The sequence below is a fragment of the Python bivittatus genome, unplaced genomic scaffold (genome assembly GCF_059951505.1).
Source record: "Python bivittatus isolate LINGU-HERP-01145 unplaced genomic scaffold, Pbiv_v1 ctg000020_np1212, whole genome shotgun sequence".
In the NCBI taxonomy this organism is placed as follows: Eukaryota; Metazoa; Chordata; class Lepidosauria; order Squamata; family Pythonidae; genus Python; species Python bivittatus.
This window is the reverse complement of record NW_028277030.1, coordinates 35,943,002-35,966,094: the sequence shown is the minus strand read 5'-3', so window position 1 is coordinate 35,966,094 and position 23,093 is coordinate 35,943,002. Positions and strand designations below refer to the sequence as shown.

Genomic DNA, 23,093 nt, shown 5'->3' with positions numbered 1-23,093 from the left:
ATTATAGTTAATTATTTTGAAGGGGGGAAAGGTGCCTTTCTATCGAGAAGGTATGGTTGATATTCTAGTGCCCTCTCTTCCTCTGAGAGGATGATCATAATAGGAAAGAAGAAGGGGAGAGATGTAGTGGAATGATTAAAGTAGGACTGAGGAGATCTGACCCAGATCCACTCAGCCATGGCCAATGGTTGCTGGTAATTCTGTGTGTATCTAGCTTTAGTCAGCGTCAGCGTTCAGGAATAAAGGCTAAACTAGTTTCAAGCAAGCTGCGAAAGCCGAAAAGAATGGCAAACTGCCACGTGCAGCGCCTCACTTGGATGTGTCTGGAGTCTTGGAAGCTTGACTACCCTACGTTCTCCTACAAATGGACCTTGAGCTTGTTTGGAGGTTCTAGCAGGGGAGCGCAGCTATCGTATACCCTTGACCGAAGATCGGTACACTCCTTCTATCTGGGATGGTCGTCCTCTTCCACCGAGCGCGCAGCTTCGGGAGGGACGCACATGGAGCGGTGAGGGAGGAAGGGGACACCCGCCTAGCCAGCCAGATCAGCCGAATCAACCCTGGCGATCAATGGGGTGACAGATGTCGCAGCCAGATCGCCCTCACATCCACTAAAGAGAGTATACCAGATTCTTATATACATAGCAAAATGCCATTATCCAATAGGTTAGGGTGGTGTTATTTGGCATGTCTTTTTATGCAGATTCTCACGCGTTGGCAAGAAGAAATCATGAACAAAACGATTATTATAATCTGTAAAATCTGTTTTATTCTCCCTAGTCAGGTTCCCAAGAAGCTTTGAGAAAAATGCAAATTAATCGTCTTAGCACCTCCTGGTGGCGCCTGATTCACGCCCCCCGCGCCCATCTGCGGAGGAGGAGGAGGAGGCGGCGGCGCTGTGCGGGCTCAGAAGGAGTCTGGCGAGAGCGGGTTCCTCCCGAAGGCTGCGCGGAAGCGAGGACGAGGCTCGGCGAGGTCGGGACTGTCTTTCCTTCCAAACTCCCAGGGGGATTTTGAAGGCTTGGGAAGGGACCGAGAGGTGCTATTCTTCTTAGAGAGGTACTTTGTTCAGTAGAGGAATAAATCACTATGACTAAAGGCTGGGTCGCTGATGGGGACCAGCGCCGCTGCTGCTTGCGGCTATTAACGTTTACTTGTCAGTGTGAGTTGCTTTGTTTGAATAAAGGTAATTTTGGAGGGGGGGCGGGACGGAGAGCTGTAAACGCAGAGCTAGCTGGGTGCTTCATCCTCTTAGGTGCCCTAACGCCGCCGAGGGTTACGGAATTAGATTTTGCAACCCGAAGCGAAGATGTGACCGATTGCGGGGTGTGCGTGTGTGTGTGAGAGTGAGAGAGTGTGAGGGGACGGACGTGGTACGAGGTGCCATCGGGACCATAAGCAGGGGTTTTAAAAACTTTTTCTTAGTGTCATCTTTTGGGTGAATTCTGCCCGATCCCACAGTTCTTTCTCAAGATTTAGGACCGATTCTCTGGGCAGAGAATGGATTCAAATGCAGCTGAACTTCGTTTTTGAAAGAGGAGAGTATAAGTATGCTGGGCTTTTTGTAAAAAAACAAAAACAAAAAAACCAGTGATGTATACTGGTTTTATCCACTCCCCAGAGCAAGCATGTCTGTGCTTTATAAGATACCCTTTTAATGAAGCAATGACCTCTCTTTGCACCTCCTCCATAGTTTACCATTCTGCTCCCCCTGACTGTACACATCATTTCAGATGAGGTTCATAAAAACCTTTAAGGGGCCCCCAGACTTTTTCTTCATGACATGCACATGTTTTCTCTCTCCTTGTAAGAATGGTCAAGATCTTATCCAGAGCTTTATAGAAATCATACTGGTTATTCTCAACTGTGCAGTCAAACTAGAGATGTTATATACAAAGTCATGTTTAGTTATTCCCAGCAGAACCTCCTAACAGAGCTTCAAATGCTACAAGCAATTCAATGCTTCTGTCTTTCTATTTTGGTATTTTCATATTTCTCAAGAAGCCTGCATATTTCTACACCAAGAGAGCCAACTCTAAAAATAAATGCTATCTCATCAGTTAGTTCTCCATTGCCATCTCACTTGCCCATGAAGATAACTTGATGACATGAAGAGAAAAGCAAATATTAGCAGTGCCAGTGACTTCAGACCTCCTACTCAGATCTTCCTTTGTGCTTATGAGTCTTCATGTATCTGATCTTTATCTTTGGTTTCCCATCCCTTCAGCTCAGGGATGGGAATTTAAGGACTTTGTCTCACCCAGCCCTAGTGCTCCCATTTCCACCCTTAAAACAACCTCCCAAATCAAGAGAAAATGGTACTTTCAAAAATGAGTCATTTTTCAGAAGCCTGATCTTAAGACCATTTTCTAAACTCCCAGTGGGTCTTAAGTGGTCACAGACCACTGACTACTACCCTAAAGATTCTGCTGTTTTGCTACCTCATTGTCGTAGTTCCTCAGGAATTATGTAACTGGATTCATTCATTCATTCATTCATTCATTCATTCATTCATTCATTCATTCACTCACTGTATATAGCTGTCCATCTCACATATGTGACTCTAGACAGCTCACACAACTGAAAATAAAAAAGGAATAAAGAGTTACAAATAAACAATTAAAACAAAAACCATTAGAAAAAAAAATTAAAACAGTTAAAACTAAATTTGCAGGGTAGTACAATCCATGCAATGACTAACAATACAATCGGCTAGCAGGCTCCATACCACCACTGGATCCCCAGGCCTGATGACAAAACCATGTTTTCAGAGTCTTCCAAAAGGCCAGCAGGTCAGGGCCTGCAGCAGAAAAGATTTTCCTCCTGGGTCCCATCAGATGACATTCCTTGGTAGACGGGACTCGTAACATGCCTCTCCTGCCGACCCTGATGGGATGAGTAGTTGTAACTGGGGAGAGAGAGTCCCTCAGGTAACTTGGCCCCATGCTTTATAGCTTTAGCTATAGGGCTTTATAGGTCCTTACCAGAATCTTGAATTGAGCCCAGAAGCAAATTGGCAACTAATGCAGTTCGTAGAACAGAGGTGTGATATGCGTTAATCGAGGAGCGCACATAATTGCTGCATTTTGCACCAGATGTAGCTTCCAGATGCTCTTCAAGGGCAGCCCTGTGTACAACATGTTACAGTAATCCATTATGGAGGTGACCAGGGCATGAGTGACTGAGAATACAGGCTCCCAATCCAGGAAAGGTGCAACTGGCCCACACCCTGAAGTTGTGCAAAGCCCCTCCTAGTCACAATTGCTACCTGCTCCTCAGGCAGGAGTTGCGAGTCCAGAAGGACCCCCAGATTGTGCACCGGGTCTGTTTGGGGCAGTGCAACCCCATCCAGCACCAAAGATGGTAAGTTCCCAGAATCTGAAGGCCCCCAATCCCAAAGCCACTCAGTCTTGCCAGGGTTGAGCTGAAGCCTGTTGCTCCCCATCCAAACCTCAGCAGCCTCCAAACACCAGGACAGGCCATCAGTAGCATCACTTAGTTCACCAGGGGTAGAGGTATACAACTGGGTATCATCAGCATACTCACACAGTGGTTTCATGTAGATGTTAAACAGGAGCGGAGAGAGTACCGAGAGTACCCCCAGCACCCCACAGAGTAGGGGCTCAGAGTGGGAGCTCTCATTCCTGATCAATGCTGACTGGAACTGGCCCTGGAGGAAGGAAGAGAACTAGCACAATACAGTGAAAATACAAGAAGGATACCATGGTTGATGATATCAAAGACCGTCAAGAAGTGCAAGGATGGATGCAGTATTCCCATCCTGCTCTCACCAGAGGTCATCCAAAAGTACAACCAGTGCTGTTTCAGTCCCAGGTCTGAAACCTGACTGAAAGGGGTCCAGATAATCTGCTTCCTCCAGGACCTTCTGAAGCCACTGCACAACCACCTTCTCAATAACCTTCCCTAAAAAGGAAAGGTTGGATACTGGATGAAAACTGTCCAGTATGCCTGGATCCAGTGATGGCTTCTTGAGGACACAAAAAGGGTGGAGAAATACTGATGTTTAAGGTAGGCCTTAATAGTGGCTCTAACACACGTTCAGTTAGGTTCACTCCTTACTGATCTCCAGCAGTGCTCTAGGCATCTCTTAACCCACTTCATTTCCCTCAACTCCTCCATAAACCATGGGGCATGGCAGGATCTGTGGGAAAGGAGAGGCTGCATGGGCGCGATCTGATCCAAGGTCTCTGCCACCCTCTCATTCCAGGCAGCAACCAGGGCCTCAGTGGGACCCTGCAGCAGACCATCAAGAATAACCTCTGGTTCCCTCTGGAACCCATTAGGGTCCATCCGTCGCCAAGGCTGGACCAATCAAATCGGTCCCACCTCCATGCTGTGCAGGGCAGCACCAGAGAATCTCATGGTTACTAGAGAGTGATCAGACCATGTCGGGAGCCACAGAGAGCTCCCCCAATTGTGGATCATGTTTTCATTGCTCCAGAAAGAAAACCAGATCAGACATGCAGCCTCAGAGCCATCCCTAGAGAAGGTAAAAGGACCATAAGCTTGAGAAACTCTACTGCCAACCCAGAATGGAGTCAGGCAGGGAGGTTGCTATACACCAGTAACAATCCCAATTGATCGTTAGAGCTCAACTTAATGAATAAGTCTCACATCCAGTAACTTGTGGGGCAGCAGCCCTGAAAACCATTAGAGACTCCTGGAGACAACTGCCACACTCCCACCCCTCCCCTGGAGTCTTCATTGAAGTCACACCCAAAACACAGTCGGGTATATTTCTAGAGTGGGACATCCCTTCCTGATCTAGTCAGGTCTCAGTAATACATGCCAGGTCAGCCCTCTCATCCATTATTACAGACTGACCTGGCATTTAGCAGCAGCAACCAAAGGCCAGGGGCACTGAACATCTGCTGACCAGGAAATGGGACTGAGCACAGGGGGATGGAATGCAGGACTGGAGTAAGGCACCAGGGCCACGGTACCTGGGAGCGGCCTGCCCCGTCTCCCACCATACCTCTCCATACCTGTCACCACTGAGATGTTCTGGCTTGCTACAACCCCCCTCTCCTCCTGAGGACCAGCCTTAAACCAGAGCATTCTTATCAGTTCCCAAGACAGCCCCCAACCCATCACAGTCTATAACCCACACACCAAGGAAGGGTAACTGGGTTCCCGGGCACTTCAGCTCATGCTCTCAGCACCCCAAGAACCCCAGAAACCACCTCCCACTCCAATCCAACTGATTCACACAGCACTTCCACCAGCTGCTCTCACCAGGCTGCTCAGGTGCCCACCTCCCATAAATCAAAGATGACCCTACTACTTCCCCCCACAACTGGCTTTCACTCAGAGAGAGAATAGCCAGCCCTTTACAAAGAAAGATCTCGCACACACATACACACCCTGCTTACAACACTCTCAACATTCACAACTGCCTGGTTGATGAAGTCCATAGGGACAGCATCAAGCAGACCACAAAATGGTTGTCATGCTGTCCTTTTCCGGAACAGTAGGGACAGGTGGACAAGATGGCCACTTGGCCCCTGCAGAGGGATCCTCAGCAGTCTCAAGGCACAAACCCTCTACTGCCAGTAACCCTCTGCAGACTCATTGCCAAGGTCCCATTTCACCCACCCCCATAAGGGGATCAGGACAATCCTCCAGAGACTGGAAAGGTCCTTCCCTCCAAGGCGGCGCAAAGGGCTGCATTGCCTCCAGTCCTCAGTTTCGCTAGCAGGCGTCACGCTGCCCGCACTGCCAGGCAGCCACTTTCCAAGCCATTTGGAAAAGTGTCTTCAGACTCAGGCTGTTTTAGATTTCAAAACTGCTGCTGGCTTTCTTGGCAAATCCTAGGCAAGGATTTTGTAGGAGGAGAGCCATGTTCATCTACAATGGCAAAAAATCAGGAGGATTATGGTAGCACCTTTTCCAAGTATTACATTTTATTAAAAAGCATAAGCTTTCATTTGAAGCGCTTTTTATCCCTTCTTTGGATATATATTTACATAACCCAGATTTATCATGGGAATGTTGTTAAAGTCTTAATTCTTGGAGAAATGTATCAAAATCATGTCAAATTGAATTTACTTCTAGACAAGTGCCGTCTACAATAATACATTGATGATTAAGAATTGTTCATTGGCATTGAAAACTCACTTTGTCAATGAAATAATCTTTTTCATCCATAAAAAGGGGGAAAGGGGAGATTTTATTTTATATTTTATTTGTGATATCTTGATTTTTTTTAATGTAACACTAGCGAAGAATGCATATGTTAAGCAACTTCCTCCAATGTGGTACAGAATACTGTTACTATTCTCTAACTTTCTTCTGTTCTCTCCTCCTACCCCATTCCATTTCAGCATGAACTTGTAAAATAGGAAAATCAGTTGAGTATTTCAGTGGTTGATTAGTCTTGACCCATATCCCCAGATCATCAGTGTATGATTATAAGCTGTTGTTCAGGTTATGTGTGTGTTCTTCTATTTCATATATGTATCTTAACTAATAAGTACTTATTCTCCCAAACATTGGCCCTTACTATCTTTTCAGAAGTTTTCCCTCCATTCATTAAGAGAGAGAGTTGTTTTCTAAATTGTGGACCACGTTTCTGTGCCAACATATTTTTTTCCCAGGATTCCTTCCACTGAAGACCAGAGAAACTAATAATTCTGCTTCCAAGAATGGAATGAGTGCAACTTGAATATTGCTTGCCATGTAACTACAGAGTGGAGTTGCTTTTCTTGTTCAGGGAGAAGAAGTTTGAAGATAAAATGTCAATTGCAGAACTGTCAGATCATATTCCAAAAGACAGAGAGAGGCCCAAACAGAGTGAATGTAATGTCATTGTTATATTTTTCCCCCACCCACCACAACTGCATTTTAAAGTGGGTAAAACTATGCATACGTTGGTCTGAGATTAGACTGAAACCTAATTTAGAGATTGCTATGTGGCATTGGAGCTTGCTAATTGCTGTATCCTGTGTTATTTCCTTATTTTACTTTTTTGAAGTGCTTAATTCTTTTTTTTTTAGTTCTCAAGTAACAGAGAAATCAACTTCTTTTTGTTCTTTCATGAACTTGCTCTCGTGACTTTTTCTCTGTCTGGGCATCAACTATGCCATGTATTGAAACAACTAGAAATCAAAGCCCGTTAGGTCCCACAATAACCTTATACCCTAAAGCATATTGTCTTCCATGTGACTTCTCCATGGTATACCCTGGTCCTCAGTCGTCACTTCATGTGAGGGCTGAGAAAAGGCGTCAACCTGATACTACAATTCAGTTGATCTTGTAGCTGGTAATAAAAAAAAATGACAATAATGTGAAGCTATAAATTTAAATCATACCCTTATGTCAGGTTAAAAAAGATTGACAACACTCCTCTTCTTAACCTCCAGCTTTTGGGGGAGACTATTAAGGAATAGGGTGTTCTGTGGAAAAGCCACACAACTGACAATTGCTTCAAATACAGAAGCTTTTCTGTGAGGTTCACTTTTGGCTGTATTTCTTTCTTAGAAATAGGGGGTAGCTAAGACCCACACAAAAAAAGTCATTAGCTAAATTCATAAGAGAGCAGAAGCAGTTTTTACTTCTTTTTAAATGAAAATGTGACAATAAGAATCATAAGCACCTCAAGAAAGTAGATAATGAAAAAACGCATAATATAGCTAGTAGTAAGCCTTGATACTACATACCAGTTAATAAATTCTAAATTAATTCCACACCCATAAAAGAATAATGATCCATGTTAGAGCGTAGCTGGAGGAGTGGTGTCATAGATATTACATACTCTCCTCCCTTGTGTCTCCCCTTCCCTCTTCCTTACACTTGTTTCAAAGGGAGTTTCTGCTCTCCCTGAAAGTTCTGCAAGCGAAAATAACTAGGGGAGGCAACTTTGAAGTGTATTCCTGGAAGAGGCACTTGAACTCCTTGCTAGGCTTTCCAAGTTAAGTTCACACACCCTTGGGACATTTCCCTGGGTTGTTATCTGAGCATATTGCTGCTAGACTTCATAGTCAGTGGGCTGTGTTTGCACACCTTCCTTATCAGACAGCTCCAGAGGAGTGAGTCTGCTTTCCATAAAAACCAGTCACTCAACCTCGATGGTGCTTTAGAAAATGGCTGAGGAGTTGTCTTCCTGTGACATTTATGCTATGCTGAATAGATTGACTGTATTGTCAAGTTTAAATAATTTGGTCATGTTTCAAGATAGGATGGGTGATGGACATTGCTGTTGTGGATCACAGGTACCTCTTATGCCATTCCCCTTCCTGAGTCATTTCTAGTCATTCTGGATGCAGAAAGACAGGGAATCTCAAGGATTTTCAAGAGTGCAGCTGAACATGCCAGGATACATGCCCGTCTTCAACCTCATTGTAACTGTAGGGTTTTTGTGTTGAGCCTCTGACTTGCATGCATGTAAAAAGCCTTTGTTTGCATCGATTAAGTATCACAGCACACTTGAAGAACATACATTTTGCACACAACATATCAGAAGTTCAGTTTCCTGTGCTCAGTTTAAAAAAGGCTATCAAAAGCTTTGTATTTCACCCTGTGGAAAATCAAGTCCTGCCAAAAGAGATAGCTCTGAGATGGGTCAGCTATGTATCCAAATCAGGACAATTGTAGTTGGTTTAAACAAAGTGGCCTGGTTCACACAGAATATTATGTCATGAGGTTGACAACAATGGCCTGGATCAAGTGAGGAATAAGTTATCTAGACATCACCTCTGAGTTAGCAGTTGATTTATAGGGACCCAAGTCTACATTAGTATAATGTTGCTCAAACTACTATTGTCTAGCAGATTTCTCTGAATATGGCAACATGTAAAATGTTTTGTATGCTAGCATTGTGGTTAAGTAGGTAAGAATGCACAGTACTTACTGAACCTTGATGCATTCTGTCAAACCACAGACTTTCCTGTTCTGGGGATCATTCCCTCCTCCTGGATAAACAATACCAAGAGGATGTTAAGTAGCATCAGTATATCTATTAATAAAATTGAATTTTGGATGTGTATCTGATGAAATATCTTGCTTTGATCAATTAGCCTTGCTCTGACCTGCCTTTCCTGTCCTCTTGCAACAGAATTATCGCTTCATTACTTTTTGTTATTTGTTCTGTTCCCTCCTTGCTCCCCCATCCCAGGAGATCAAGAAATCATGGCCGAGAAGCCTAAACTGTATTACTTTAATGGACGAGGCCGAATGGAACAGATACGATGGTTATTAGCAGCTGCTGGCGTGGAGGTCTGTGTTTCCTCGTTTGCAGACAAAGAAGGCTGTGTTGTCTGTTGAAATATTTTTGCCACTTTTCTCTCTGAAAGAATTATCTTTCTGAATTTGAAAAAAACAGAGCAGTTTCCAGGAAAGATCTACATTATGTATTGGCAATGTTTTAGTGCAGCCCCATATCCTGTTCTTCTCTTCAGGAAGCCTAAACACATTAGACACAGGCTCCTAGTAACCCTGCTTCTATTTCTTTCTCTGTACTTTTTCTTCTTTTGCCAAATTTTAGAGTGGAAACTCTTTGTAATGGGAATTGCATGGATTTTGGAAAAGGTAGTGCTTGTTAAGAATCCAAGCAGCCATATTGCAGGTTCTCTGGATGCATACCAGCTCGCTCTCCCATGCTTTCCCAGAATCCCCAGTTCCAAGTTAGGGATGGGCAACCTGTGAACCCCACGCAACCTGCAGAATACCCTGGAGTGAGAAGAACTAACATTTTGGCCTTGAGGAACAAAGTGCAATGCTTAAAGGACCTAATTTGCTCTGTGAAACCCTCTCCACCTTGACTCTCACTCTCAAATGGACTGAACCTTCAGAATGTTGTGTTTCATATCCAAAGGTCTAGTTTGGAGAGGAGAAAAGCCAGCAAGACTATAAGAGGTGGTCCAGGTACATATTATCTCAGCACCCTATGTATTTTGTGCCCTTATGTATTCAGGATGACTAGCCTGATAGGGTTTACGTACAGAGAGGAGTGCTATCAGAATTCCTTCAGTGTTAAGATAGCTGTATTATGGTTTCTGATGAGTACAGGTAGTCCTCATTGAATGACCACTCATTCAGCAGTGGTTCAAAGTTACAACAGTGCTGAATGTGGAGGACTTAGGATGGGTCCTCAAGGTTCCAGCCATTGCAGAGTCACCGCAATCACATGATTGCGATTCAGGTGTTTTGCAACTAGCTTGCAATTATGACAGTCACAGCATCCCGCAATCATGTGTTCACCATTTGCAACCTTCATTGCCGGCTTCCATGAAAGTCAGTGGGGAAGCTGGCAGGAGGTCACAAACGGTGATCACATGACCGAGGAACACTACGACCTCGTGGGATTGGCCTAATGCCGGCAACTGGGACTGCCGCAACTGCTGTCGTAAGTCAATACACTCATGTGGCATCATACTTTACAGTCTTGTCACTTAGCAATGGAGTTGCTGATCCCAATTACCGTTGTTAAGTGAGGATTACCCGTAACTGCTTTTTCCTGCCTTTTCTATGAGTCTTTACCCACTGCTGAGTTGAAGTACAATCCACACATCCTTGACTTGACAGAAAGCTACTGTATAGCAACATGAAACTTGCCCATCCTTGCCTGGCCTTTATTACCTGTTCCAAAGTCAGTTCAATCATCTGCTTTCCCTCCAAGGTAATAAATCTGAAAGCCTGACAGATTTTGTAACCTGTCCGTGGAGAGTGTGAAGATTAGGGGAAAAAACACTGCAGCTACATACAGCTAAGGGAGACATAAGCAAGCCTCACTCATGGGTGTGATGGGATGAAGGTAACATTGTGGAGTTGCGGCGAGGGGGGGGGAGGTGTTACAAGGGCATGTTTGTGCCGCAAGTGGAGAAAGACGGAAAATCATGATTTGAAGTTCTAGTCCTGGGGGGATGGATGGCAAAGCTCAACATTTAAACCAAGATTTATAACACTATGGAGCACTGCTGTAGAGAGTAAGAGGGTAGCTCAGACATCTCCAGGCTTTGGGAGGGGGGCAAGAACATGCGGTGAGTACATTTGCAATATCGCTGCTGAGGAGCATTTGCTGATTGCCAAAATGACAGCCAAAGGGACATATACGTCTGATACTATGTGCTGCTTGCCTTGTTTTTCTCTCTGCCAATATGTGCCTAAATAGCTGGCATAGTTAATGATTCTAACTATATTTCTGCTGGATCCCAATGCTTTCGGTTCTTCTTCTCTCATAGTCCTGCATGAGTGGCTTCTAAAGCTCAAGTGATATTTCCTTGCCCCAGTTTTTTGAAGTTTCAAGTTGATGCCTTAAAGCACTAGAAAGATTTTGTAAAGCCCCCAATATATCAGGATTTTCTTGAAGGTTTGTGAGCTGTGCAGAAGACGTGTGGGTAGAGTGAAATGAGACACGCTATGTGCAATCTTAGTTCCATTATTCAGTAACATGCTTAACAATAGCCACTTTGAGGGCCCTATAAGAGGTTGAAAAGTAGGATATGGTTTTTAAACAACACAGTAAGTGATTTACAAAATTAGTAACAGAACTGCCTTCTTTTTGTCCTATAATGCATATATTTTACTACTGTATCTTCTTCCAGCTAGTGGTGTGGATTTGGCTTGCAGATTGCTAATCCAAAAAACTGAATATCAGAACTCTTAGTTGGAGAGGAAAGAGTCAAATTTCAAGGCCTATATGAAGCTTTATTTGTTTCCTTACTTCTTTCATCTAGTCTTGTGTATTTCAAGTATGATTCAGATAAAATTTTGCTTCCTAAAAAAAACTGCTTACTAAAACTCTTCAGAAGTGAGGAAATCTGACTCAGTACAAATATACAAGCCTCAATAAAAGATTATTCAGTTCTGTTCTGAAGTACTTGCTGTTCAGATATGGTTATTTTGAGGCAAAAGTTCAATGATCCTTCTCTCTGGATTGCATTCAATTATGATTTGGGTTCTAGAATACTGAAAACAGTTCCCTGTGCCCCTTTTTTTCTATCTTTTAGTTTGAAGAGGAATTTTTGGAGACAAGAGAGCAATATGAGAATCTGCTTCAAGGTTAAGTGTGTGATGAAACTGCAAATATTCAGCTGTACCCGTGAATCTCTACTTGGGCAGGAACAAACAGAAGCTGTAATTCTTGAGTGATGAAGAAGAGCTATGGCCTTGTAGTTGATGAAGGATGTGCAAGAAAAACGGTTACATTGTAACTCAGGCATAATCCATCATGACACAGTGCAAGGCTGGGAAGTTGTGGCCTTCTAAGCTAGGGATTGACCAACTTTTTCAGGCCAAAAAACCCGTTAGTTAAAAGAAAATCCCTGATTAAGAGGAAAAACTCTGGTGATGGAAAATTGGCTCCATCTGAGTGAACCTTTTTTGGTCCTTAGTCTCTCACAGAACCCCTTCAGGTTCTGATGGAATGCAGGGCTTCCGTAGAACATGGCTTGAACAACCCTTTTCTAAACATTACTAGTTTATGAGTCCCAGCAGCCCAAGCCAGCCTGGCTAGTGGTGAGTGCTGGGAGCAATAACTCAACATCTGGAAGGCCACAGATTCCCTGCCCTTGAGACTTTAAATTATCCTACATTTGTTGAGATGGAGAGATCAGCTTCTTCACATCACATCTATGTTTCTTAGATTTATTAAGTTACCATGTCAAGCTTCCATCTATGCATGTTAAGAATCTGCAAGTTTCTATATTTAAAATAACTACAACTTTTACTTGCTGATGGATTTTCTTGCAGTGACTAAATGTGTAGCTGCCCCATCTTTGGAATGCAATTCTGGCTCAGTGGCTTGGCTTAACTTGTTCACTTTACCAAAATTCACCTTTTAAAATAGGGTTTTAAGTCTTGATTTTAATTGTCTTTTTCTTTTTCTTTTGTCTTTTAAATACCTCTGATTTTAATTCTGGTTTTATGTTTTATTGTAATCCAGTGAGAGAATTGCAACACAGATGGAACATTATGTTGTATTCTTTGTAGCCTTGAATGCTACACATACTGCCTTATTTGGACATTTTTTACTGAATGTTACTAAATGTTCATTTTTCAAACTGTTTCTTGCAATTCTGGTTTGATGACCAGTATGACATAGGACAAACCTATTTATTAAACTAAGCTTATGCTAAATAACACATTGAATGAGGCTGTAGGAGAACATAAGCCTATGGTGCATGCATTTCCACATTTTTAAATTGCAAGCAGAATGGGGAAAGAACCCTGCTTGAAAAATGAAGGAACAAATATCCCATGTATGTGTTTCAGAAATCACTTGGTTTCACAATGGAAATATACAGGTGCATTTTTGTCCTGTAACTTTATAAATAGGGAACTTTATAAAAAAGGGCAGCTTGTTCTCTTGAAAAGTTCCTTAAATCAGCTGTGTAAGGTTCCTGAAGGTAATACTGATAGACGGCTGTAAGCTTCAGAGATAGTCTTTTTTGTCTAAACAAAAAGCTAATGGGGGGAGGGAGTGTTTCATGCAGTGCACTGACTAATGATACTGTTTGTTGTATGAAAGCCATTGTGGCTTGTAAATCAGGTTTTATGGCTCAGCATATTGGGTGAAACCACCCATATTGCTTTATTAAGCATAATGAGATCTTGATATATTGTGTAGATCTAATAACAGAACAGCAAACTCCACACAGTTTGGGTGAACAACTTCTTTCTATTGATATTCTAGTAATAATCCAGAACAAGAATAGAATAACCTTGGATTCTCTGGGCTTCTAGTTGTAGAGTTGTATGTGCTTTCTAGGCAGAATGTTTGACATTTGTTGTGTTCTTCTCTCCAAAGATGGCTCCCTCCTGTTTCAGCAAACGCCCATGGTGGAAATTGACGGGATGAAGTTGGTGCAGACACGAGCCATCCTCCGTTACATTGCCACGAAGTACAACTTGTATGGGAAGGACCTGAAGGAGAGAGCATTGTACTGTCCTCACTATATTTAGCTTGCTTGAAATTACAGCCGGAGCCCTGCCTATTGTTCCTGCCTTTGATTCAGTCACATAAGAGCATTCCTCTCACTGAAAGAAATTGTGGCCCGCTCCTCTAAATGCCCTGTGGGCTAGTCCACTGGGTTAAACCATAAGGCTTGTTTAGCAAACATTGTTTAGTTCCCCTTGCAAGCCAATGCAGCTAACAAGCCACCTGTGATTTCGTCAGCCAGGTTTACTCGTGTTTGTTTGTTTGTTTTCCCCCAATTCCTTCTGGGTTGACGAAGCTGAAGTTCCCCGTTAGCACAGCATGTAGGTGGACCCATTGGGCAGAACCATGTGAGTTTGCCACTAAACCAACTTTATGGCTTAACACAATGTGCAGGTGCAGCTTCTCACATTGACTTGCAAGTTGTGGGTAGGTCAACCATTCTGGAAAAGGGTTGTGCATCAGAGTACTTCCTTGCTTACTCGAAAAGAAAATTTAGCAGTGCTGGTTCTTGAAAAGCAATTTTTCTTGTGTGTGTCTTTAGTTATTTGTATTGGAGAAACTGAAGTGGTATGAGTGCTATGCATAGCTACTAGAGTCATCTGCTATGCATTTGCCACTGGACACCTGGTACCCTAGGAGGTATAAGCTTCCAGCAGCTGCAGGCCAAGTTTAGCTGCTTTAGTAGAAATCAGTTATGACCAGCAAAACTGCCTAGTTAAATTCCTGGGAAAATTGTCCACACGTAGGTGTTTAAAAAGATATAGTTTTAGGATATTCTTTTTTTTTTAACCAAAGTATGCCTGTTTTAGGATTTTACTGCAATTATTGTGTGTTTCCCACTTCAGCATGGTGACCAACTGTGTGATCCTGTTTAGAGGGGATTCTGAAGCCTGTAAAACGGGGACTCAGGACTGGAAGTCACTCACACCTGACAGATCATAAGAACTGATATGTGGTATTCTGTCTTCTTAGAATTGACATGTATGTGGAAGGAACAATAGACCTGTCTCTCTTTATTTTGCCATTCCCTTTCTTGTCACCAGAGGATAAAGAGCGCCAACTTGCTACAATCAAAGACAAAGCAACAAAAAGATATTTTCCAGTTTATGAAAAAGTAAGTGTTAATAAAGAAATTTCCTTAGGTCAAGGGTGCAACCTGGTGCTTTCCAGATGTTTTACGCTGCAGCTCCCACGATCTCTTGCCTGGCTGGAGGTGTTGGAAGGAATTAAAACATCTGGAAGGCATCATGTTCTTCACCTCTTCTTTACAGCAGGGATGCACGGTATTTTTTGTTCTGAAGGCTGGACCTCGTCTTGAGAGGTGTGCTGAGGCCTGCACTCTGAAATAACACTATATCCCTGCTTTACATAATAAAAGGGTGTGCATCTTTAAGGCTTACCATGAATTAGACAAATATGTATTTAGAAAGGTATTTGTCTCCCAGGATTCTTTGTTACACCTGTACACCTTTACTTGCTAAACTCTAGGAAATTCTAAATTAAGAATGCTGTCGACTACCCCATTCTGTGGGAGGTAACTGCTATCCTAATTACTAATTTTTATTTAAATATACATATCTTGAAAAAAGCTAGCTCTGGAGCTTGAGTTTGAAGACTGCTGTTTCTTGGAAAGCTTTTCCATCTTGTTTAGCTTTGGGAATAACTGTTGCCAGATTCCTTGCCACATCACTTTCAGTGCCTTCTTCTAATATCTTTCTAAAGCTTTTTCTTTTCCTTGTAAACTGATCACGTCCCAACAAAATCCTGATCAGTAACTGGCAGAAAGTTTGAAATACATACGCATTGTTGCAAACTCAGGACACAGCTGTTCAAGTTTTACATCTAGCCCTGCAAATTAGGATTTGCAAGTCTACATATGTTCTGAGCAGTGATTTTATGAACTCAACCACTAATACTAAAGCAGCCTCCTCTTTGCTCATTGAGAAACTGTAATCCAAGGTAAGAGTAGGCAAAATGTTCTAAGCTCAACAATTTTGCATGCTCAAAGCACTCATGTTCCAGGAGTTTTTGTTTCAAGCTCAAGATAAAACATGTTGTTTCTGTTCCATTCTCAAAACAAAACCTGGCCATTTCAAGCCACATTGTTTCAAAATGTTCTGGATGCCTGAGTGTTATGATTGGTGTGTGGTTTTGAGGCTCATGCTGGGTTGCTTTTTTTACAACCTAACCACTATAGTAATAATTACATGCCTGTTGCTGTTGGATAAAGAAAAAAAACCTAAATATAGTGCTTAAATGAACTAAATTTAACCCCCCCCCCAAAAAAAACCCAACAAAAAAGGAAAGATCCATATGGTAAGTATAAATATCTATGTGGAATTACTTCAGTTGTTGAGCTTATCTATAATCTGGACCATATAGAAACGTATGGTGTCATCTCATTTTTAGAGAGCAGGTCTTTTCACAAATAGATGATAAATTCATATTCTGGATCCATTCTTTAAAATGAGGAGAGTGACCGTCTTTCTAGTTGCTACACCCCAAGCTTGACAGAGCCAAAGCTCTTCATAAGCTGACTAATTCCATACTTTAGGAATGTAAAGTATCACTGAGTATCACACTGAAATCCTTAAATATAGTATTTTCTTCCCAATACTTTGTTAACATATATATTAATTTGAAATCAAAACAAAGCTATAACAAACAAGACCAAATCATGTGGATTAAAGTCACCCTTCTGGGGGAGATAGGCGGCATACAAATTCAATTAATTAATTAATTAATTAAAGAACGTTCACATTTCTTACATCACCAACATATGAAGTCTAATGTCCATCCCTTTTTAAAAATGTAAACATTCTTTGAGGGGCCAATAAACTCAAAATAATATCTTTGGATGAATTAGATCCATTTTTAAATCATATGAAGTACATTTCACAGTTTATAATATCTGGACTCACTGATTTTTCAAAATTGGATATTCCAATTCTTCCTTCTACAAATCGAATACTAACTTTCATTTTATTCCTTAATACCTTACAAAATTGAATTTTAGTTTTTGGTCAAGTGCAGCATCCCCTGTAGAAGCTAAAATTACAGGTACTTTGGAAGGTGCTCAAGCATCTAGGCCATACTATTTAGTTAACACATGATTCAGTTGCATACATTGAAGGCAAATCAACCTTCAAGGACAATCTCTCAAAATGCTTAAAACAATCCTCAAAAATAAGCTGATTTATAGTACTGATCCCTTATTTAGCCTGAGCATTTCAATAAACGATTTCCCCCACTATTTTCAGATTTGAGTTATACCACATCAACTACTCATGTAATATATTATAGTGGACTTTTGTTACTGCTGGAACTTCACTAGTGAGTATTTGGCCACCATCCCACATTAGTAGACTTTGGGATCCTTTACTTTTAAGGGTAGAGTTAAATCACATTAAATCAAGGCTTGCCTTTAAAAATATTGTTTATCTTGGGGATTTTAAAAAATACTTGCAAATTTAATATTTGGTCAAGGTTATGGTTGGTTGGATGATAGGTAGCAGTCAGTACTACTGTCTGCTTTGATTGATAAAGAAGGGAATGACCCAGAGAAACCACAATCATATAGACCAATTTCCTTGCTGAATGTAGATTATAAGATTTTCACAACGATATTAGCTGACAGAGTGAAGAAATGTGTTTCAGATATTATACATAATGACCAAACTAGTTTTATCCCAAGGAGAAATATAAGGGACAGCAGTAGGTTTATAATCAATACAATAGAACATATAAATAAAAAAGGAAGAAAGCTGTACTAATTTTCTTGGATGTGGAAAAGCCTTTGACAATTTGCAGTGACAATTCCTGCTGGCAGTACTGAATAAAATGAACTTTGGTGTAGACTCTCATGCTTAGGTTGAATGACAAAAAGCAAAGATTATGGTTAATGGAGCACTCTCTGCAGTTTTCCAAATCAGTAAAGGAACAAGGCAAGGACGTCCACTTTCTCTTTTACTATTTCTCATTGCATTAGAAATTCTGGCAGAAAAAGTCCGATGCGATAAACAAATAACAGGTCTCAAAATTTGTGGAGAGGAATATAAACTTAAATGATGTATTAATTATCATAGAACCACAACAGGCGATAAAAGTTCATAAAAAAAATAACTATGGAGAATATTCTGGATATAAAATCAATGCTCAGAAAACAAAAATAATGACAAAATTCTTAACACAAGAAGAAATCATTTTTTTTTCCAAAAAGAATCTGGTTGTCAGATAGCCCATTCAGTGAAATATCTCAGTTTGCACCTGATAGGAAACAATCAAGAAATATATCAAAATAAGTAAAATTATGGCAAGAGATTAAAAGAGACCTTGAAAGTGAAGGAACCTAAAGTTATCTTGGTTAGGATCTATTGCAATTATCAAAATGATTGTGTTAGCCAGGGTAAACTATTTATTTCAAATGGCACCAATCAGAATTTCAGAGAGAATCTTACAAGAATGGCAAGAAACTGTCAGTAAGTTCATATGGAAGGGGAAAAACCTAGAGTGAAACAAAAAAATCCTACAAGATTCCAAAGAGAGAGGTGGCCTCGCCCTTCCAAATTTTAAACTGTATTATAAAGCAAGCTGCTTGTCACAGGTAACGGAGTGGACACGATCCCCGAATAGCAGAATGGCAATTTTGGAAGGAGCCAACTTAGTCAATGGACTTCATAGATGCTTATGGTACAGGGATACAAAGGAGGATAAAAACTTAAAAGAATGTATTATTAGACAAAGTTTGATAAAAGTATGGAATTCTACAAAGGGAGTAATAAGCCCAGCAATTTAACCTCTAGTTTCTCCCTCAAATGCTTTCTATGTTGGAGATTACAGCAAGAAAAATGTAATTATGTGTGCAGATATGAATACTCAGATTCTATGAATAGACGAAAAACACAGCAAGAACTACTTAGTGAAGGCAGTCATATACCATGACTGATGTATTTACAAATAGCTGGAAGGATAATGCACACACACACTAAGTAACAATACAGTGGAGACTTTAATATTAAATAATCAGTTTAAGATCAAAACCTTTATCAAAGAACAAAAACTTGATGTGAGCTGCAATGGTTCTTTTTTCAATGTTATACTCAACTTTGGATAAAAAAGCCAAATAATTTTATGCTTGTCATATTAACATCCTAAATTGTAATGAATATTGATAGAATCCTTTTTTTTCTTTTCTCTATTTTCAGTATTCTATCTAAATAATAGAATATCAATAATCTTTAATTATATAAACATCACTGTATTGAAATAATGCAATATATCAAGATTTATAACAACATAGTAAAAAGGGGGGAAAGACATTATGGATATGCCATTATTTCTGAGTAATATATGGCAATGAAACCACGATTTCCACACTTGTGTTTTGCATACTAAACAAGGATCATCCATTTCTTACTTCAGACTTACTCATAGAAGGTCGGTCCACTGCAACCTTGGAAATCACTGTGCGGCTGCTCTTAAACTCGGGCTAAACTCTTATGTTTGCAGGTGCTGAAGGATCATGGACAAGACTTCCTTGTTGGCAATCAGTTCAGCTTGGCAGACGTACACCTCTTTGAAACTATCTTAATGGTAGAGGAAAAGTCTTCCACTATCCTGAATGAATTTCCTCAGTTGCAGGTATGGGGAAATAAATAAAGTGTTCATTTAAATTTAAAGCCTTCTCTCCCATCCATTTGAAAGAAGAAAATAAATGTGCTTCTCTATAAAATTTTGCATTACAGATGGGATGTTTAACTTGCTAAAGTCCTGAGAAATTATTATGTATGGTATATGACCACAAATAACATCAACAATAATCTCAACATAGCATCTTGCTTGACACCACAGCATGCTTCTTAAAATCTGACGATTCTTTTATCAATATTAAGTAAATTAATTTGGACTAGAATAAACTGGTTATTTAGGAGATGGTTATTTGTATTCAATCTTGGTTAAATTGCTCTGAACGCTGAAGTAGAAATGTTATATTCCTAGCCAGCTTGGGACATTTTCCCCCCATTCCTCTGAATGCTTTTGTATATTTAATTCATATCCTAAATATAAGATCCTGTTCACTGAAGTTGCACTGGCATAAAGGCCTTGATGCTTATACCATTCACTTACTTTACCCAAACCAGAGTAAATATATCTATTTATTCTAATTAAAGTTGTTTGGGCAAGTTACAAACTTACTTAATTGTTTAAAAAAATCTTAATTTAAAAAAAACACAAAGTAACTAAACAGAGTGCATTTAATTAGTAGCACAGGAGAAATATAAAACATATACAGTAACACCCAGTAGTATAAAACATCACAAAAATGCCTCAAAAAAGAATCTCCAACAGATCATATATATCATATATTAAGATCTGCCTCTCTAGAAAGCTATTCTATAAGCAGGACTCCAGAGCCAAAATGGGTCTTTAGCTGCCCACTTGAGGGCATTCAGAGATAGATAAATAGGCCAGAGAGGTACATAACAAAAAAGGGATTATTTGAGATATTTTAGCTTCATTTAGTAGTATGTGCCAGTTAAAAGTTCATTGACACAGGTATAACAAAGAACCGTTGTACTAACCTATCCCATAAGCTTTGAACAGCTAGTCAGAATTTTATCAAATGAATTAAAGGTTGGTATCATGTGCACAGAAAACTGCAGGGACTTATCCAGGCAGTCTTTGAGAATCAGACACAACTGAACGGATTAAAAAACAAAAATCACATGCATACATTGTGACTTGCGCCATAGAGTTCTGATTGTTTAATGCTAAAGTCCAGGTGATGAATGTGTACGTGTCTTCTTCTGCACCCCTGCTAGGCTTTTAAAACAAGGATCAGTCAGATTCCCACAATTAAGAAGTTTCTGGAACCAGGAAGCCAGAGGAAACCTGTCCCTGATGATAAATATGTGGAGACCGTGAGAAGAGTTCTCCAGATGTACCATCAGTTGAAGGCACATGCATGAAAGTCCATAAAGTTGTTCTGGTGATTTCACACAACTACAAGCGCTGATACGCCTAATACAAAACCCATCCTTTCACATTAGAGACAAGAGTACCATGTAACCTTTGCAAACTGGAGTATGGACTGTGAAAACAGGCTTCTTATATAGATGCTAGTGATAGCTGTAGCAAAGAAAGAGCATCATGTAGGGGGATTTGAAAAAAGCATTTTTACTGATTAAGGTCAACATTCACCAAGAGAACAATATTTTAAAGAAGGGGTACTAAATTCCAGGCCACCTGTGACTTCTAATCTTTTTTCGGTGACTTGATAGCCTCCCTGAAATTATACTGTTGAGATTTAGTGACCAATTTCCAAAACTTGAGCTCACAAGTTTTGGTAGAAAACAAAATGTAGGTTGGACAAAAAAGTTAATTCTCCTAATAACTAAACCAAAGATACAATCCTCTTGAAGAAATTCTGCCCTACTGTTCGGCATAATGCCATGGCATTATTACCCAGGCCACTGCAGCCTTCAACTAACAACCCCCCCACCTTTTTTTTTTTTTTTTTTGGTAAAATGTGGCCTGGCTACCAAAAATTGCCTGCTGATTTTAAAGAGTATTATGAATTGTTATCGCATTGTGTGAAGCAATATTTTTTTTTAGTAGTCCAATCAAATAAAGCTTAGCAAGAAATAGAAAGAACCATTTTCTATCTAGCAATGTATTTTTTCAACATAAGGTTTTTGTTGTAAAACCTTCTTTTTTCCTTCTGCTTTGTTTCTGTTGTATCAAACCATAGTGTAGTTCCTTGGTTTTGGTTCAGAGTGCTTTGCAAATTCAGCCATTGTGGCATATTCAACAAACCATGACTTAGCACAATGTTAAATATAACATAAGAAATAATGCTCAAATTAAATATGCTTAGGATTGAAACATTTATGTCCAGATTTCCATAGTATTTTATCAATCTCCTAAAATGCATATACATATGTCAGTATTATATTAAGTTTACATTTACTTTGTGATATTCATTAGTATAGTATCTACTTTTCTTGTATTGACCTGTTGCTACCATACTTTGGAATTTTTTTCTGTTCCTAGTAAATTGTTTTTCTTGCACAGAAAAATGTTTGTTTGCCTTATTGCCCACAAGAAACATTCGTTTCTGATTTTATCAGGTTCTTTTAACACAATTTTGAGCAGCAATCATAGCTAAAGCACATACAGAGATTTTTAAAATAGGACCAATTCATTCACTGAATTCTCTAAATGCAATTCACAGCTTTACCATTCAAGAATACCCACCTCAGGTGAATATTTTAGAGTCTAACCATAATGCATAGCATTTGCCAAGAGTATCACAATTCACAGGTTAAAATGTAGGATTCCTTTCCCACAACTTACCATTGTATCAAAGGAAGAATATACCTTTCAACTAAAAAAGGTAAGGGTAGTTTTGTTTCTAGTACATTCATAATTCAAAATACATTCTGACCCTGCATAGAGTTCCATATATAAATTAAATTAATGCTGGTGTGTTTTAGATATTTCAAAATTAAGTATTTTCAAAAGACGAGCATATTCTCATTAAGAGATAATTTGCATTTTAAGGCATAATTCTTTGGGCAATTATACAAATCTGAAACATTGTCTTTTCTTATGGATCAGTGCATAAAAACCAAGAATGAAAACCACTATACTCTGATGGTTTTATATAAATATATGGTGTTTTTTACATCACTTGTATACAATGCTTTCCACTACCCCTCAGAAGTACTGTAATCTGAAGAAGGTTCAGAAAAGGATGATTAAAGAGCTGGAGTAACTCCCCTATGAAGAAATGTGGTACTAGTTTTGAAATAAGTGTTGGGCTTGACAGATGTACATATAAAATTATTAATAGAATAAACATAGATTTTTCTTCTCACTCAGAATATTGGAAGTTGAAGTCACCTAGTGAAGCTGAATGATTGTATTGCTTGGTTCATATTTTGGAGACAGCTTTGTAAAGAGGAGGCTGCAAATTCCTCCATTATTAGTTCAAAAACAAAAACAAAACAAAAACCTTCTTATTTCACAAGAAAGTCATTAGAAAGAAACTAAGAAAGTCTCCACCCTAATGTGTGAAGAGTTAAACTGGTTCCCTATGAAAAGTGGTTCAGTTGCTAAAACGTTGGTACCCTTATTCCTTCCATCTCAAACTTTTTCAGGTCTTGTTGAGAATCCTATTCAAAGAAATATGTTC

At 40.0% G+C, this 23,093-nt stretch overlaps 1 protein-coding gene across 2 annotated transcripts; it reads left to right on the top strand.

Moving 5' to 3' along the window:
- The first annotated feature begins 862 nt into the window (after positions 1-862).
- On the top strand, positions 863-21,967 carry LOC103063825 (glutathione S-transferase 3-like). Of its 2 annotated transcripts, none has more exons than XM_025171168.2 (7): positions 863-975; positions 9,134-9,234; positions 11,967-12,018; positions 13,766-13,898; positions 14,870-15,011; positions 19,406-19,537; positions 20,719-21,967. In XM_025171168.2, the coding sequence occupies exons 2-7, from the start codon at positions 9,148-9,150 to the stop codon at positions 20,863-20,865; spliced, it is 693 nt and encodes a 230-aa protein (XP_025026936.1). In that variant the 5' UTR covers positions 863-975; positions 9,134-9,147; the 3' UTR covers positions 20,866-21,967. The 2 variants fall into 2 exon arrangements, with proteins under 2 accessions (XP_025026936.1, XP_015744755.1); XM_015889269.3 differs by having other exon boundaries at positions 864-1,059.
- The last annotated feature ends 1,126 nt before the right edge of the window (positions 21,968-23,093 follow it).